The following is a 19,355-nucleotide window of genomic DNA, read 5'->3' on the forward strand; positions in this document are numbered from 1 at the left end:
TAAATCATTTATTATTCGAACCAACTCATTATTTATTTACTTATATGTTTCTTTTTCCAATATTTTCTTTCCCTTGGATGAGAACTTTCTACTTATATGTTGGCATAACACACAAGAAGTTCATTTTATTGACTAAACTATATTTTCTTTTATTGTTATTATCCTTCATATTTTTTGTTCACCGAAAACTCCTAAATATTTATAGAAATAAAAATTTCCAAATATTTTTTTTAGCTTCCAACGAGTCATAGAACGAAAGATCTATGGTTCTCTTCTCGTAAGAGTAATTTCATTTCACCCCCTTTTCATTCGTGTCAGACCCCATTACAATTCAACTTTCAACGACTCTCTCTCTCTCTAACCTCTTCATTTTGAAGAGGGTCCAAGTCTTCACCTCTGCTACTATTCACAGATCTCGCTCTGATTTGGATCCTCCTCAACCTCAACCTCTCTCTCTACTCTTCATCACTCTTCTACTCTCCTTCCACGAATTCAATCGCTTCTCACAGATCAAAATCTTCGATTTCCAGTTTCTCGATCTAAGCTATCATGGCGGCCGCAAACGCTCCGATCGCCATGAAGGAAGTCCTAACTGTAAGTCCTAACGGATTTTTCTCCGTTCACACAGCTTAATTTACAGTTCCACCTCTCGACTCAAGAACACAAACACTTAATTTTATTTATTTATTATAATTATTGAATTATCGTTGTTTTGTGCTTATACTTTGTTCAATTTTGACTTTCAAGTGGACTACTCTTCAATTTTACGATATACTAATTTGTTTACTACTTGCTGTAAAATTTGATTAGATCTGAGTGTTTTATTTTTTATATTTTTTGCTTGTTTATGAATTTGAGAGTTTAGAAGCTTAATTGTTGGATGAATTGAGTTGAGTGATGTGATTTGTGTGATCTGATTTATGACTGTGCAGCTGCCGAGTGTTGGCATCAATACACAATTCATTACTTTCACGCATGTGACCATGGAATCGGACAAGTATATATGTGTTCGAGAAACGGCTCCACAGAATAGTGTTGTTATTGTTGATATGAGTATGCCGATGCAACCGTTGAGGCGGCCGATCACAGCGGATTCTGCTCTTATGAATCCTAATTCTAGAATCCTTGCTTTGAAAGGTAGGATATGTGTTTTGTGTTGTCTTCTCATAAACTTGTTAGTTGCAGTTACTATTATTTTATGTATTGAACAATTGGAACTTTGATATTGATGTAAAATTTGTGTCATTACAAATATTATAACATATTTGAAGCTTAGTAATAGTATGGTTGAATCATGTAGTTGTATCATTTTGTTGATACACGTGTTTGGTGAAATGAAACAAATCGGATAATTTTGACTAGTTTGACTTGACTTGACTAGTCCAACTGCCGAAGTATGTATACCTCAGCCCGGTATGTATACTTGAGGCAGAATGTCTCTAGCTCATTCAAGTATTATAGACATCCCGATTGATAGGGGCGCAGAGTTGTGAAGTTGGGATATTTGATTGATTTGAGAATCTAGAATCAATTGGCTTCCTTGTTTTTAAATTCTATATAATGAAGTTAGACACCATGTCTTTAAGTGCTATAATAATATTTTTGGGAAAAAAATTAAGACACCATTACTCTTACCGTCCTACACACAAGGGGATGCAAGAAGAGAGGCTATTAGATGAAGAGTTTATTTAGGTAGATGATAGAAAGAAGTAATGGTTTGGTTTTGTTGTTAACCTATGGCTTTATTCTTGTCAATTTACTTGGAGATATATGAAATTTATTGCTCTTAATGCAATATATTCGATAAATTATTTTCTCTATGTTTTTTCACTTTTGCTAATGTATTAAATTATTAATCACCCCAATCTCAGTTAGGCTTTTAAGATGTTGCAATCAGACATATTTTTCACGTTGTCAACATTTACTTGGTTTGGACTGATTAAAAGAAAAAATAATCAGCATTTAGATACCTATAATAATGTTCATAAATCATAAGTCTCCCGATTCCCAAATATTAGGCAATCTTTGGGTTCCAGTTTATGTGCCATGTGCTTCTGTTAGTGCTGTATTTAAAATATTATTTGCTTTTGGATTAACTTCACTTACAAGCTACATTGTTCTCTTGAAGCCCAACTCCAAGGGACTACACAGGATCACCTACAAATATTTAACATTGAATTGAAAACAAAGATGAAATCACATCAGATGCCTGAACAGGTAATAATTACGTGTTAGGATACAATAAACATGCAGTAGCATAATATGCCCCTAAGAATAACATTGTTAATTTATGTGTTGTGCCCTTATTTTTCATGTATAGGTAGTCTTCTGGAAGTGGATTAGCCCCAAAATATTGGGTATTGTGACACAGACCTCTGTATACCACTGGTCAATTGAAGGTAGGACAATGATGATTATAATCTGCTTGTACTCAACATTTTTATCAGTATTACATATTTTTGGTTTACACATTCTTAATGTGCTTGTAGCCCGTCTGTAAATTTTTTACTAATATATGGTCCCTAATCATCGTAACTTGTAGGTGATTCTGAACCTGTTAAGATGTTTGAGAGAACAGCGAATTTGGCAAACAACCAGATAATCAATTATCGATGCGACCCTACGGAAAAATGGTTGGTCTTGATTGGTATTGCTCCTGGTTCCCCCGAGGTATATCTCTGCTTCCTGTCATTGTTGGCTATCATAGGGAAACCCATTTCAAATTTTCAACTATAATTAGCTTTTTCATTCAGACAATATGTGCTTATCTTCATCTCTGTTTCAGCCACATTTATTGTGTATAATTGTGTAGACAATTATGTTCTTTCAACTGTGATCTTAGCAAGCCTAATCTATTTGGTTTATTTCTTTATATTATTTTGCATTATAGAGGCCACAATTGGTTAAAGGGAACATGCAACTTTTCTCTGTGGATCAGCAGCGTAGTCAGGCTCTTGAAGCTCATGCTGCATCATTTGCCCAATTCAAAGTGCGTTATCTTATGATTCTGCGTTCATCTTCATATAATTAAGTTGTTTTTAGATATTACCTGAATAATTGAATAATGCCAAACTATGCTATTATGTGTTGGGCAAATTTTGATTTTATTTTTTGGACAGGTTCCTGGGAATGAAAATCCTTCTGTTTTGATTTCTTTTGCCTCAAAAACACTTAATGCTGGTCAAATTATATCTAAGTTGCATGTCATTGAACTGGGTGCGCAGCCAGGTCTGCATATTCTTACCTTATTCACATCTATCTCTCATGCCTTTATTTTATGGGCAATATGGCTTAAAGATAAATCTATATTTTAATGCCAACCCAGCTGTCCTATCTCGAGTTTCCGAATTTAATGTTTCTGGTAAATCTAAAAATTAAATTGGTTATTTACATCAATATGTATTTATCATGCTTGATCTATAACTAGAGGTGGAGTGATCATATCAGTGGCAAGAATGGCCCTTTTATATAATGTCCCTACAGACTACAATGGTAATTGTGTCTTGCTATAATTTAATTCAGAACATAACAATTTCATAAACTTCATTTGCGGACAGTGTTGTCGATGGTGGTGGAAGGCCAAAAATCCACCATATAAACATGCCATCGAGGCCCATGGCGCCGATGTGGCGGGCATTCCTTCACAAATTGCATATGTTGGTTGTCAAAAAATCTGCCATGCCATGGCCGCCATTATACAACATTGTTTGTGGATCGATGAAATACAGTCAATCAAATGTATTTTATTTTGTCCTTTGACCATGCTACAAGGACGGTTTTTCCGATTGTTACCATGTTTTTGACTGATGAAAGGCATAATATATTTTGTTAGTCCATGCTTCACGGAGTGCTTTTCCATTTGTTACCATGTATTTGGTGGATGGGAAAATTTTAATGTGACAGATGTATGCATTTTTTTTTTCCTTTTTCATTTATAATGGGTTCATGTTGAGTTTTCTATTGTAGTGATAAACATATGTAGCCCTGTAAGTGGGAGGTATATGAAGCAGAAAATATTTATTAAATGTATTAGATATGAGTTGCATTATGTAACAAATTTCATAAATCTAAGAATATTTATCTAAATAAGGCACCTGAAGATGGGCCGGGGTTTTGTTGAGGTCTCACCTCAACTAGTGATGTGACCAAAGTAATCCTTATAAAAGCTTGGGTAATCCCCGCTTCTTGAGCAAGCTTTTGGGGTTGAGTTAGGTCCAACATAAATTCTAAGATAACATCAAGCATATTCTAAATCTGTTATTGAGTCATGATCCGTGTTATTCCACCTGCATTTGTCCATATGCTCCAGATGTCTTGTTCTGAGTGTGAGAGGTTTTGTTGAGATCGCACGTCGATTAGAGGCACCTGAAGATGGGCCGGGGTTTTGTTGAGGTCTTGTTATGAAATTTGTCCATATGCTCCATATGGCCAAAATAGTCCTTACAAAGCTTGGGCAATCTTCACCTCTCGATATAGCTTTTATGATTGAGTTAGGCCTAAAGCCCAAATTGAAAGAGGTGTATTGTAAAATTGAACTGTGTGTCTCATTATATCACCTGTGATTAAGTTGATCATACTTCTGGAGTTTACCTTTAGAAATTTGTTGGCAGGGAAACCATCATTTACAAAGAAACAAGCAGATCTTTTCTTCCCCCCAGATTTTGCTGATGACTTTCCAGTTGCAATGCAGGTACAGAAGTTGCTAGCGTTGTTCATTTTATACAAAGTTGTAGATATCTGATTTCTACTTTGATTTGTTTTTCAGATATCCCACAAATATAGTTTGATTTATGTGATTACCAAACTTGGCCTACTCTTTGTATACGATTTGGAGACAGCTACTGCAGTATATAGGAACAGAATTAGTCCAGATCCTATATTTTTGACATCAGAAGCCACATCAGCAGGAGGCTTTTATGCCATCAATAGGAGAGGCCAAGTTTTATTGGCCACTGTTAATGAACAAACAATTGTGAATTTTGTCAGCGGTCAAGTATGTTTCTGACCTTTTTATCACTTTTATGATGTGAAGCGGAATGAATTGGCATTTAACACATTTCATATTGGTTACTGTTGCAGTTAAACAATTTGGAGCTAGCTGTAAGTCTTGCCAAAAGAGGAAATCTTCCTGGTGCTGAGAAGCTGGTATGTCAAATTTTGTGCAGAACTCAACTTTAGTAATAATGTTTCATCATTGGAATTTGGGAATGTTGTCAGGGAAATCCCAAGAACTTGGAACCATTATCTGTTAATCTCACGTGGTTTCATATAACTGCCAAATACTAACTTGTATGAAGTTTGTTTATGTCCATGCAATAAAAAGTGCTATATTTAGATAGGTAATTGCTAATGCTTATATTTCTTTTTGGCCGTCACTTATTCAGTTCATTTCACCAGTGTTCGACATATGTTTCCTTACCTTACCAGCATTTGTTGTATATTTGTTTTGCACTGTCAACCATTTTATCTTAGACATTTTATTTCATGTTTGTAAAAGGTATATGCTTGAGATGAGTGAGGTTGCATGAGTGACCCCAGTGATGCTTACTGCAATATTGTTGCTTCTTTTTTTATTTATTTAATCAATGGCGACTGCGTAATAGCTTCTTAAGAAATGGCGACTGTTGTATTTCTGGTTATTATTATTATTATTATTATTATTATTATTATTATTATTATTATTATTATTATTATTTATAGCATGATGGAAATACTTGTTGTCATTGCAGGTTGTGGAGCGTTTTCATGAGCTGTTTTCCCAAACAAAGTATAAAGAAGCAGCTGAGCTTGCTGCTGAATCTCCTCAAGGAATCCTTCGTACACCTGACACAGTTGCCAAATTTCAGGTTTCTTGATAAGATGTAGCTATTTGTGAATTTTCTCATGCTCTCTCTGCTACTTCAGTTACAGCCATCTTTGGGTTATTATTTGCCTTTAGGTGGTGTTCTTTTGTTTGCTCAGTTAGATAATAATTTTTTTGAGTGTAGTGTAGCTATCTAGCTCGTTTAACTTTCAGGCACATGTGTAATGATGTTAAACTGTATAGCAGAATTTTGACTTCAGATTTACATAGGTAGTCAAGATCAGTTAATCTGAACTAGGCCTCTATAAATTGATTAATCACTGTAATTTCTCTCAAGTAAATAGATTCAGTTTCAGTTTATGCAAAATGTTATTTTACTCTGATTTTTCTCGCACTTTCCATCACTTTCCTGCATTGTTGATTCTGCTTAACTTGTAGTGTTTAAAAATGTAATTATATGTTCTATTTGGCAGAGTGTTCCCGTTCAAGCTGGACAAACTCCACCGCTGCTGCAGTATTTTGGAACACTTTTAACGAGGGGAAAGCTGAATGCCTTTGAATCATTAGAATTGTCTCGGTTGGTTGTTAACCAGAACAAGAAAAATCTGTTGGAAAATTGGTTGGCAGAGGACAAGCTTGAATGCAGTGAGGAGCTAGGAGATCTTGTTAAGGTTGAGTTGGATTAAACATTTTGTGGAATTCATATTATTTTTATGTTTTATGTTCATCTTTCTAATTGGCTGCCCGATGAGGTACTGCTGCTTATTTGCATTTTTGAAATGGTGAATTTCTATTAATTTTCATGGGTATGCTCCGTTGTAGACTGTGGACAATGATCTTGCTTTAAAAATATACATCAAAGCTAGAGCTACTCCAAAAGTTGTGGCTGCTTTTGCTGAGAGGAGGGAGTTTGACAAGATTCTGGTCTACTCTAAGCAGGTACATGTTTACTCATTAATTAAAGAATATTAATTTTGATGCATACGATACTTCAATGCTATTATAGCAAGCTGAACATTTTTCTCGACCTGCATAATTAGTATTGTGTGTATTACATTTCTATTTTACTGGAAACATTTGGTCCTAACAAATTTAATTTCTTGTTTGTTGCTGTAGGTTGGGTACACACCTGACTACCTCTTCCTTCTGCAAACAATTCTCCGGACAGATCCCCAGGTTTGGGAGAAAGCTCTACCATTTATGTTGTTAATTATTTTAGTTGAACACTTTCTGTAATTTTCCCGTTGTTTGCCACCTTTTTGGTTGCTGTGCTTTTTGAACAGTGTTTGCACATTAAGTTGACAATATCTGGTGAGTTTTTTCTCTAAGGAGAATTTCTACAAGTTACCATTTTTATTTACTCTTCAGGGTGCTGTTAATTTTGCATTGATGATGTCTCAAATGGAGGGAGGTAGCCCAGTTGATTACAACACCATAACTGATCTGTTTCTTCAGGTTGTTCATGACGAGTAGTTATTTTTTATTTTAGTTTCATCATTGTTGATTTATCATACTATGCTTCTAAACATTATTGCCATTTTCTTCTTGGTTATTCTTTGGCCTGCTCAGAGAAACCTGATCCGCGAGGCAACGGCTTTTCTCCTCGATGTTTTAAAACCAAATCTTCCAGAACACGGGTTCCTCCAGACAAAGGTTGGGATCTTTGTTTCCCAGTTGTTATGGGCATTTTACTGTTAGCAATTCTTTCTTTGTAGTAATACAATTTTCTTGTGGATTGTTGTTCAGGTGTTGGAGATTAATTTGGTGACTTTCCCCAATGTAGCTGATGCTATTTTAGCTAATGGTATGTTCAGCCATTATGACCGTCCTCGTATTGCCCAACTTTGTGAAAAAGCTGGCCTTTACGTGCGAGCTTTACAAGTAAGGACTTGCTAAATGTTTTATTTTTGTACTATCCATACTCAAGCTTAAAGTCATACATTTTGTTGATTACATCTTTCTTCGTGCAGCATTACACAGAGTTACCAGATATAAAACGTGTGATTGTTAATACACATGCAATTGAGCCTCAGGTTTTTTTGCCTTATTGCTCTTATCTAATTTAGGGTTTACAGTATATCACACGTTCCTCTAAAATGCTTGTTATTTGATTATTGCAGTCACTTGTAGAGTTTTTTGGTACTCTGTCAAAAGAATGGGCATTAGAGTGCATGAAAGACCTATTACTGGCGAACCTTAGGGGCAATTTACAGATTATTGTGCAGGTATAGAAGTGTCATTTTCTTTTACGACTTGGAGCTTACTAATAGTTGATAAACTAAGCTTACTTGTGTCTGTTCAGGTTGCTAAAGAATATTGTGAGCAATTAGGTGTTGATGGCTGCATAAAAATTTTTGAACAGTTCAGATCATATGAAGGACTGTACTTTTTTCTTGGGTCATATTTGAGCTCCAGGTTTGTGATTTTTTTTCGTGTTGGTAATTGATCCTGTTTATACCTGATATATATTTTCCACTGTTTTTATGCTGATATATCATACATGCTTATCTGAATAATATGGGGACAGTGAGGATCCCGACATTCATTTCAAGTACATTGAGGCAGCAGCAAAGACTGGTCAAATCAAGGAGGTTGAGCGTGTGACAAGAGAATCCAATTTCTATGATGCCGAAAAAACAAAGAACTTCCTGATGGAGGCCAAGCTTCCAGATGCACGACCTTTAATCAATGTTTGTGATCGATTTGGGTTTGTTCCAGATCTAACACACTACCTGTACACAAACAACATGCTTCGCTACATTGAAGGTTATGTCCAGAAGGTATCATAGTTGCCTTGCTTATCTCATGAGTGCTATATGTCATCTCTTTTTCTGTGCGTCAGCATTTGTATCTTTCTGTATAGGTGAACCCAGGGAATGCTCCTTTAGTTGTTGGGCAACTGCTAGATGATGAGTGCCCAGAAGATTTTATCAAAGGTTTGATTCTTTCTGTTCGTTCCTTGCTGCCAGTGGAGCCCCTTGTGGAGGAATGCGAGAAGAGGTGGGGTTTGTCCTTCAATCTTTATGTATTGTTGATTTGTATTCATTTTTTTTATTCTTTAACCTGCGATTATTTTGTATGCAGGAACCGGCTTCGTTTGCTCACACAATTTTTGGAACATCTCGTGAGTGAGGGTAGCCAGGATGTACATGTTCACAATGCACTGGGTAAAATTATCATTGATAGCAACAACAACCCAGAACATTTTCTCACAACCAACCCGTACTATGACTCTCGAGTTGTGGGCAAGTATTGTGAAAAACGGGACCCAACCTTGGCAGTTGTTGCTTACCGGCGAGGACAATGTGATGAAGAACTTATCAATGTCACTAGTAAAAATTCTTTGTTCAAACTGCAAGCAAGGTTTGTAGTGTATATGTAGTTCTTTCTTCGACCAAATCAATGTTCTTGTATTCATTGCTCACTTGCTTACATTGTGGTGACAGATATGTTGTTGAGAGAATGGATGGTGATCTGTGGGCTAAAGTTCTTGATCCCGATAATGACTATAGAAGGCAACTTATCGATCAGGTTGTATCTACTGCTTTGCCTGAAAGCTCAAGCCCTGAACAGGTTTCTGCAGCTGTTAAGGCTTTCATGACAGCTGATCTGCCTCATGAATTGATTGAACTTCTTGAGAAGATTGTGCTTCAGAATTCTGCATTCAGTGGGAACTTTAATTTGCAGAATCTTCTTATTTTGACAGCGATAAAGGCAGATTCATCCAGAGTTATGGACTATATCAATAGACTAGATAATTTTGATGGACCTGCAGTTGGAGAAATGGCTGTAGAAGCGCAGTTATATGAGGAAGCCTTTGCAATTTTCAAGAAGTTCAACTTGAATGTTCAAGCAGTCAATGTGTTGCTTGATAATATTCGTAGCATTGATAGAGCTGTTGAGTTTGCTTTCAGAGTTGAAGAAGATGCTGTATGGAGTCAGGTGGCGAAGGCCCAACTCAGGGAAGGGCTTGTAAGTGATGCAATTGAGTCGTTTATACGAGCAGATGATGCTACACAATTTTTGGATGTTATCCGTGCTGCTGAAGATGCTGATGTTTACCATGACTTGGTCAAATATTTGTTAATGGTAAGACAAAAGGCAAAAGAACCAAAGGTTGATGGTGAGCTCATTTATGCATATGCAAAGATTGATAGGCTTAGTGACATCGAGGAGTTCATTCTGATGCCAAATGTTGCCAATCTACAAAATGTTGGGGACCGATTGTATGATGAAGCATTATATGAGGCTGCAAAAATCATATTTGCCTTTATATCTAACTGGGCCAAGTTGGCTATTACACTGGTCAAGTTACAACAGTTTCAAGGTGCTGTCGATGCAGCACGGAAAGCTAACAGCTCAAAAACATGGAAGGAAGTTTGCTTTGCTTGTGTTGATGCAGAGGAGTTTCGTTTGGCCCAGATATGTGGACTCAACATTATTGTTCAGGTAATATGTTAATTTCAGAATTTCTAAGGAACTAAATATATTTTTAAAAATAAATTAGGAAGCTTTTTCTTGATTTCTGATCCCACTTGCTTTCTATTTAGAGAGCCTGAATAAAACGAACTTCAGAATGTAATGCAAACCATTCTCCCTTAAAGTATGCTGCAAATATGTTAATGTGTAAATGATTGGAAGACTTTTACACTTGTTGTCTGGACATTTTTTAGGCCTGCTAGTAGTGAGCTTATTTACTTTCCGATGCTTACTGTGTCAAACTTTTTGGTAATTATGCAGGTGGATGACTTGGAAGAGATCAGTGAATATTACCAAAATAGAGGTTACTTCAATGAATTAATATCTCTCATGGAGAGTGGTTTAGGGTTAGAACGGGCTCATATGGGCATCTTCACCGAGTTAGGAGTTCTTTATGCTAGATACCGCCCTGAGAAGCTTATGGAGCATATCAAACTATTCTCAACCCGTCTCAATATTCCGAAACTCATAAGAGCATGTGATGAACAACAACATTGGAAAGAATTGACCCTTTTGTATATCCAATATGATGAGTTTGATAATGCCGCAACTACCATCATGAACCATTCACCTGAAGCATGGGATCACATGCAATTCAAAGATGTTGTTGTCAAAGTTGCTAATGTTGAGTTGTATTACAAGGCTGTTCACTTTTATTTGGAAGAACATCCAGATCTCATCAATGATATTTTGAATGTCCTTGCACTTCGTGTGGACCATGCTCGTGTTGTTGACATCATGCGTAAGGTAACCTCATCAATGACAATTTTTTTGTTAGATATTAGTTTGCGACTTGCCTGCTATAACACCTGTGGATGTTTTCCCTGTAATGTACTATAGGCTGGTCACCTCCGTCTTGTGAAGCCATACATGGTTGCGGTTCAGAGCAGCAACGTATCTGCTGTTAATGAAGCCCTGAACGGGATATATGTTGAGGAAGAAGATTATGATAGATTGCGCGAGTCAATTGATTTGTATGATAACTTTGATCAAATAGGCCTTGCACAAAAGGTAAGCTGCAGTTGCTCTTCATGGTGACTTTTTTCAGTTTCAATTATGGGAAACTGATAGATTAATTATTTTATGATGAAGATTGAAAAGCACGAGCTTGTTGAGATGAGACGTGTTGCTGCTTACATTTACAAGAAGGCAGGAAGGTGGAAGCAGTCAATTGCTTTGTCAAAGAAGGATAACCTATACAAAGATGCCATGGAGACAGCTTCACAATCTGGCGAGCGTGAACTTGCCGAGGAGTTGCTTGTTTATTTCATTGATCAGGTACTAAATAATTCATTTTGAAAATGCACATCCAATTCATTTTCTTGCAATATCGCATTTGCTTAGGTTTATTATTATTATTGACCAACATGTTCTGTTAAATTGCCATGAGGATCTGAATCACCATCACTAGCATGTGCAGTGGTCCCTCTTGTGGCTTGTTCAATTCTAAATCATGTAGAGAAAAAAAATTGACACCTATTAGTATTCTCTTTTTTCGTCAAGCCTAGTAAATTTGTTCTGCAAGGGCACATTAGGGCCTTACAATTAATTAATGTTCTTGCTTGAGGATCTAAGCTGTTTCCTTTGCCCACATGGAATGATGATAACCTAATTTATTATGTGCATAGAGTTTTCTAATTTTTCTTTTCACATGATTATGCAGGGAAAGAAGGAATGCTTTGCATCATGTCTATTTGTTTGTTATGATTTAATACGAGCTGACGTTGTTCTGGAACTTGCTTGGATGCACAATATGATCGACTTTGCCTTCCCATACCTCTTGCAGGTTTGCGTTTTGTCAATGCTGCTCTGTGTCACTATATTTCAGTTGTGACATATATGTTATTTTATGACAACTCTGTTTATATCAGGCTTAAGAACCTTACATTACTGGAAATTTCCTCTACCGTCCCTGACTGTTTTGCCGAGAGTCATGCTAACTAGCTTATACCCCTTTTTTCTCTTCAAAAGGGAATTTGGTTGTCTTTGCAAAGTCTGGTAGTTTATGGGTTGTAGTCTTTAAACAGGCGCTTTGAACTGCTTTTAGATGAATGTTGGGTTTTCAAATTCATATTGATAAAAGTGATAGCTATAATAAGGTTAACATATTAGTTAGTATGCTTAGCTAATGAAGGTTGTGGATGGTCTTATGTAACTGTGGTCTGTGGTATTGCATGGGATATCCAAGCAATTCTAGTTTGAATTTTTTTTATTTTTATTCTTCCATGGATTTAAATGGATCTATGTATTGCCATTTTTATGTAGTTCTTTCTTTCACCATCTTCTCTTTGCTGTTGTAGTTTATCCGTGAGTACACTGGCAAAGTTGATGAACTAGTGAAAAACAGAATTGAAGCACAAAATGACGAGAAGGCTAAAGAGAAAGAAGAAAAGGATGTAGTTGCACAACAGGTAATTTATCTTGCCACTTTTCTGATGCCCAAAATCTAATTTATGTTGTCTCTTTGCAGAGTAATTTTAACAGTTTCAATGTTCACAGTAATTTAGGGTCCGTTTGTGGATTATAATAAAAGTGATTTTTGCATTCAATAATTCCGAGTTTTTTCTAAAAATTAACAGACGCTATTGGTGTTTGTTTACCGTAGCATTTAAAAAAAGCCATCTCTAACAAAAATAATTTTCCTAACAAGCTAATTTGAAGCTGTTTTTAGATTATTTTCAAATTGTTATTGTTTTAAAAAAACTGTAGCAAATAGATAAAAATATTTGTAACAAACAGACCCAGACCTTTAATCTCAGTCTTCATCCACTAGAGACTGGACATTAGAGTAGTACTGATATGAACGTGTTTGCTTTTGCAGAACATGTATGCTCAATTGTTGCCTCTTGCTTTGCCTGCACCACCAATGCCTGGAATGGGAGGACCAGGTTTGGGAGGAAGCTATGGGCCTCCGCCTCCAGGAATGGGGATGCCCCAAATGCCTCCTTTTGGGATGCCACCCATGGGTAGCAGTTACTAACCAGCATGCTTTGGTGGCAAGTATAGCATGAATCTGGGTTTTTATGGAGAGCAATATAGCTGCTGCTTTTGAATTTTTGTGTAGATTTTCTCTGTGCGAATTGGATGCAGCATTCGTTCTTTGTTTCTGGTGGAGGTGGAGATTTTAGTTCATTTCAAGTTTGTCATACTAGATAAGTCCTTTTTTTTTCGGTTGTAGCCGAGCTAGTCGATAAATTTCTGTATTCTACCATTTTTCTTGTATTAAAATTATTTAGTCAAGTATAATACGAAGTTTACTGATTTTAACAGTCAGATTTATGTGTAGATTATTTCAGTCATTATGGTCATAACAGCAGTTATTCTTGCAATATCAAGAATGAAGATATGCCAAACTTATATATATTGTCACAAATTTTTTTTAAAATAATTGTCTCAATAATTTTAAAATCTTGATTATTCAAGTCATTACAGTCATACAGTAATTTTGCCATTCAATAATTTAAAAATTATTTTTTAGAGATTTTGTCATTCATAAAGTACATTACATTTAACCAGACTTAAACGAATTACAATTTCATGTATTTCACCGACATATAGATTTAAACAATAAAAAATTGTGATTACTTAAGTTTATAAAGGGTGAAATACCATTTAAGTAATTTGCATCGGATGAGGTGTCTTTTATTTTGTACAAGTCATCACAATAACGATGATTGAGGAAATGTTAATATTGGTATTATTTTCTCTAATAAAATGTTATATACGACACATTAAATGATTAACATGTCTTTTTACCAATTGAGCTGTACTTATAGAACATAAAAATATTAAATTTAGTTAATAGAGATGCATCAAGTGTCACGACTCAGTTTTCAAATACAATAGAATCACTACTCCTCTTCTCATGTCGACTTTCCTTTTCCGTTCTATGCACTCATTCTTAACATTATTGTCGGACAACTATGGCCCTTGATCCACATCTCTCGACCCAAGCAAAACAAATACACTTCTGGTTGTACATAGTTTGTTATAATTCCAACTAATTAACTAACTACTTTAAGTTTTATTAGTTAGATACTGTTGAGTTTGTTGCATCTGCTTTTATATCTAACTTGAATCAAGTATCTTCAAATGGCCCATGATTGTTGACAACCGATGTGAACTTGCATAGGCTTAATAACCTATTTTCCAATCTATAACCCATAGAAATTATTCAAAAATATACGAGTAACAATGAATGTATTTTTCGGTTATATAAGAGGTAAACGATTTTTTTACTGGGAAATAAATGAAAACTTGAGAACATAAAAATTAATAATTAATATTAAATTTAATAAATAAAAGATCTACAATGACTCCAACATGATTACTTCCATTGCAAGAAACATGTGAGAAAAAAATCTGATACATGAAATCAAATTTCTAACTATAAATTGACATTTGATGTAATTTTATTGACTTAATTATACTTTTAATCTCTCTAACCTGAACTATGTATGATTTTGGTCCATTTAAATTTTTATGGAACAATTTTAGTTCCTCTAAGTTTTTTATTGTTTCAATTAAGCCCTTTCATCTATGTAATTTGTTTATAGCCCTGAAATTCTCATAATCTATTAAAATTTAGCAATTAAGTATCAATTTTAACTAAAACTAAAAAATCACAAATTTGGTAAACCGATTAATCCCCATATAAGTAGTTCAGTTAGTGATCTAAGACATCAAATAAAATTTCAGTATCAAGTCCTGATTTCAAATCCGGAAAACTAACAATTTCTACTCCAATTTTCTTTTAAAAGGTTCGTCAAACATTTAAAAAAAATATTTTTAATTTCCAAATAACAAAAAATTTTTTGGGTAAATACCGGTGTTACAAGTGAAAAAATCTAGCTTGCCTCAAAAAATTAAAAAAGTGAATAAATCTAGCCGGTTATTATTTAATTAAAATTTTTTAAAAAAATTCCTTTAATATCGAAGCGGTAACCATATCATATGCATGTCTAACTGCAAAAACAAATTACAGTTACAAAAAGTCCTTTCTTTGCTCGTTCCGTTAATTCATTCATCCAATTCCCTTTTATTTTGGTGAAACATTATATTCATTCATCCAATTCCTTCTAACTATATATCACCACACTTAAATAACCGACGTCCGTTACAACTTCTTCTTCATTTTGACTTACCATCAGTTAGTTGGCTTCATATATTATTATCATAACTATAATTAAAAATATATTTAATTTCATTAACAAAATAATATTAAAAGTCAAAATTATATTCATATTTCATCTAGAAATGATTAGTCCATCCTAACTGCCACCCATAAACTTCAAATCATGATTTAAATAAAACACAATAAAAGCAAATTGGTCAAAAAAATTATCCATCCTTGTTTAGGTTTATAGGAAAAAACGTTATTTGAGTCAGTTAGATAAAGGTGTGGAAGTTATAACTTCCACCATTATTAATCACCCACTCCTTTCATAAACCCCTCAATTAATCAATCAAATTTCACATAAAAATAAAACCCACCCATAAACTTCCACCTACCTAAGTCCAAACGAAAAAACACCCAACTTCTATTATTTGCAAATAACAAAAAAAAAAATTATAACCGAAGTTTCAACCTTCACAAGAAGAAGTTGAAGTACAGAATTAATCACGTTGGAAACCAGATATACTCCAACTTCACAAGTAGTTATTATACACACAAAAATTCAGTTTTAACTTTTAAGGTTCTTTCAATTTACAACTTTCAATTACAGTTTTTCTGTTTCTTTATTTATATATTAAAAACAGAGTCATAATAATTTCATAAACACACATTAATTGATACATTATTATTATTATTATTATTATACATTACAATCTACACATCAACATTTTTCTTTCTCTGTGGCATTTTCACAAACAGGTAAAAGAAGAGATCGATTTCGATGATGATTGGAGCAAATTCAAATTCTAGTTCCGGTGATGATAACGGCGATAAAGTGAAAGGTTCATGGAGTCCACAAGAAGACGCAACGCTGGTAAAATTGGTAACCGAACACGGCCCGCGAAATTGGTCCGTCATAAGCAACGGAATCCCCGGTCGTTCCGGCAAATCATGCCGTCTCCGGTGGTGTAATCAGCTGAGTCCCGACGTTCAACACCGTCCTTTCAGTCCGTCGGAAGATAAGATCATAATTAAAGCGCACGCCATTCACGGTAACAAATGGGCGACGATTTCTCGTCTTCTTCCAGGTCGAACCGATAACGCGATAAAAAACCACTGGAATTCAACCCTCCGCCGTCAACATATGGAGGTTCCGATAATTCCCTCCTCCGTGGGTATCGGAAAACGTCCTCCTAACGCTTATGACGGTTATAACAGTTTGTTGGATCTACGTTGCCCTTATAAACGGCCGTGTTTAGAGAATAACAGTTCACGTGACGGTGAAGAAACGGTTACGGAAGAGGAAGATGCGGGTAATAACGTTACCGTTACGACGTCGTTAAGTCTTTTTCCACCTGGAGAGAAATTTATGAAAGAAGAAGAAAATAAAAAAGAAGAAATTTTTGAAGCTAATGGGAATGTATTTGGAAACGATTGTTTGAAATCGATTATTCAGCGTATGATAGCGGAGGAAGTTAGGAATTATGTTGATAACATGCGCCGGGATGGGTTTCAACTTGGAACTGGGTTAGCTCCTGATTCAACATTTCGAAAGTGAAAAAATTACAATTTTTTTTTTTTAATTTTTATAATTGTTTTTAGGTTTCTACTCCTGTTCTATCAGACAAGTTTGTGTTTTTAATATATTTTTGGAGTTCCTTTTGTTATTTTATTTTCTTGATAGCTTTGTTAATAATTTTATTCGTTGCGGTGACCTTTGATTTGTTGAATTTTAAACTTGTTAATTATCAGTTAGTAGAACGTGAAATTACTACATCACGAATTTGTATTTCAATGTTATATGTTTACGGTCTATACATTAATAGAAAAAATATGTATAGCTTTTTTATTTCTAGGGAAGTGTTCTTTTTTAATGAGGAGTGATACATGTACATACTTTTAGAACAATTTATTTCAAAGAGTAAAGGAAATAGTATTAATTATTGAATAATAAATTAAAGTAAATACCGTAGATATACGAGACCTTGTATAAAATACAATGGTATCTATTTTATTTTGATCCTGTGCTAAAAGACAAAGAAAAAGAAAAGTCACTGTTTGGTATATTGAAGTTAAAACTCCTTGTTTAGTTGTTTTGGCTGATTACATCATTACTTCTTTCATTAATTTGGATATTAACTTGAAATATTAACAGGGAAAGCAGCATATCTCAATGTCTTATTGAGAAGACATAGTTTTGAAGCTAGCAAATGGCAAACCAAATATGACATTAATAATTGATGTTTGATATTATATTCCCATGCAAAACAAATATAGAAGGCACTGTAAACATCAATAATTGATTTTCTTATCAACATTCTTTTACTCAATTTTAAATGACTAAAATAATTTGCTCACTATTGGGTATGAGTAGTTCGAAAAAAAAAATTGTTCACTTTTCTTTTTTTCATCTTTCACTTCTCTATTTAATAAATTTTTTTCCCTTCTTGGTCATTCTAAACCTTTGGTTGGATAGATTTTGAATTACTTATTAAGATTTGAATTTTTTAAGGAATTATAATTTTTTGAGTTAATTCAAATTCTTTGAAATTTATTATTTTGTTTTGATGATAAATTTAAAACGTTTTTAAAATTAAGGAATTTTATGAACTATTTCTTTAAAGTTAAATTTAGGATATTTCAAATACCACACTAAAAATTAACAATATGAAATTCCTTTTGTCCCTTATAATATATGAATCATAAAATGGTTTTTAGAATTTTCTTCAAATTTATAAATTTGTACCTTTATATTATAAAATTTGCAAAATGATCCATGTTAAATATTACAAATTAGTTCTTATAAATTTTTAAATTTTGCATATTAGTCCTTATAAATATTCAAAAAAAATTCATATAGTGTCTGACTTTTACGAATTTTCAAATTTAAGACATGTACAAAAATAAGAGATTTAACCGACTGATGTATGATTTTACTCAAAATTGTAAGTGTTATGTGCTGCCACAAAATTTACTGTATTTCTTGTCAATCTTTTTAATAATGATAAACATTTTCTTTTTGAAAATTTATTTTAAAAATAGATTGAATATTTCTAAAAAATTAAGAAAAATGTCAACATTATTTTTCAATATTTGAAAAAAATTAATTCCCTCTAATTAGATCTTGTGGTTTTTATTATCTTACTTTAAAAAAAAAGTTAAAAATTATAGCATTGTAATATTTTTTTTTTATTATTATAATTAAAATTTAATTTATATACGTACGGTAAATAATTTATACATTATCAATCTATTACAATCATTACATTAGTAGATATATTTGACTTTTACTAAATTATATATAAAATAATTCTGATTCCCGTTGAATAATTGTAATATAATAATAATATATATTTTTTTAATAATAATTAAATTCTTATTATTAAATCGTTATATTTTTTGGTTTGTCTATTAATATATATAGAGAGAGGTGGGTAAAGATATCTGCATTTGTTATTATTGTATATATAAGCCCATTGAACTGCTCCACATAGAACTGCTTATTCAGCTTTAAAGCCTAAGCAATCGTGTTATTTTTAGGTTCCTGTCTTCCTTGAATTTAAGAAGACAGTTGTACGAGCAATCGTGTAATACGATTTCACCAATAGGTTATGGATACGTCACAATCATGATTGCTTAAGTTTAAAGACAATTGCTTAGGTAAGCAACAATAGCTTATTATTAAGTGCATGTATGTTTGATTATGCCTAACAAAAAAATGATTTTGAAAGTATTGATTTTGTTTTACTTCCATTTAAAAATAAGTTGAATATAAAGTTTAAAGTAGACTACTTTCGAATACATTTATATAAAAGTGGGTTGGACAAAAATTTAAATGTAAAAAAACGTTAATATTCAAAAACTAGTAGACTACAAACTTAACTTTAAATTATAATCAATTTTAGAAATAAAATAATTTTACTTGACAACAATTAAATAACAAATTTAATTTTATAC

The 19,355-nt window shown here is 33.6% G+C and overlaps 2 protein-coding genes across 2 annotated transcripts; both read left to right on the forward strand.

Moving 5' to 3' along the window:
• The first annotated feature begins 271 nt into the window (after positions 1-271).
• LOC101514746 (clathrin heavy chain 1) lies at positions 272-13,555 on the forward strand. The gene is made up of 30 exons (XM_004490968.4): positions 272-594; positions 933-1,137; positions 2,129-2,217; positions 2,321-2,399; positions 2,543-2,670; positions 2,891-2,989; positions 3,120-3,228; positions 4,611-4,690; positions 4,766-4,993; positions 5,080-5,145; positions 5,730-5,846; positions 6,277-6,474; positions 6,626-6,742; positions 6,920-6,979; positions 7,172-7,258; positions 7,373-7,456; positions 7,550-7,684; positions 7,774-7,836; positions 7,924-8,028; positions 8,106-8,218; positions 8,331-8,583; positions 8,667-8,803; positions 8,888-9,166; positions 9,250-10,252; positions 10,544-11,029; positions 11,123-11,293; positions 11,375-11,560; positions 11,946-12,068; positions 12,583-12,693; positions 13,104-13,555. Exons 1-30 carry the CDS (start codon positions 550-552, stop codon positions 13,260-13,262), a joined length of 5,115 nt encoding a protein of 1,704 aa, XP_004491025.1. The 5' UTR covers positions 272-549; the 3' UTR covers positions 13,263-13,555.
• A 2,081-nt stretch (positions 13,556-15,636) lies between these two features.
• LOC101514420 (transcription factor MYB73-like) lies at positions 15,637-17,112 on the forward strand. The gene is made up of 2 exons (XM_004490967.4): positions 15,637-15,978; positions 16,158-17,112. The coding sequence occupies exon 2, from the start codon at positions 16,180-16,182 to the stop codon at positions 16,954-16,956; it is 777 nt and encodes a 258-aa protein (XP_004491024.1). The 5' UTR covers positions 15,637-15,978; positions 16,158-16,179; the 3' UTR covers positions 16,957-17,112.
• The last annotated feature ends 2,243 nt before the right edge of the window (positions 17,113-19,355 follow it).

Source organism: Cicer arietinum, chromosome 2 (genome assembly GCF_000331145.2).
Source record: "Cicer arietinum cultivar CDC Frontier isolate Library 1 chromosome 2, Cicar.CDCFrontier_v2.0, whole genome shotgun sequence".
Classification (NCBI taxonomy): domain Eukaryota; kingdom Viridiplantae; phylum Streptophyta; class Magnoliopsida; order Fabales; family Fabaceae; genus Cicer; species Cicer arietinum.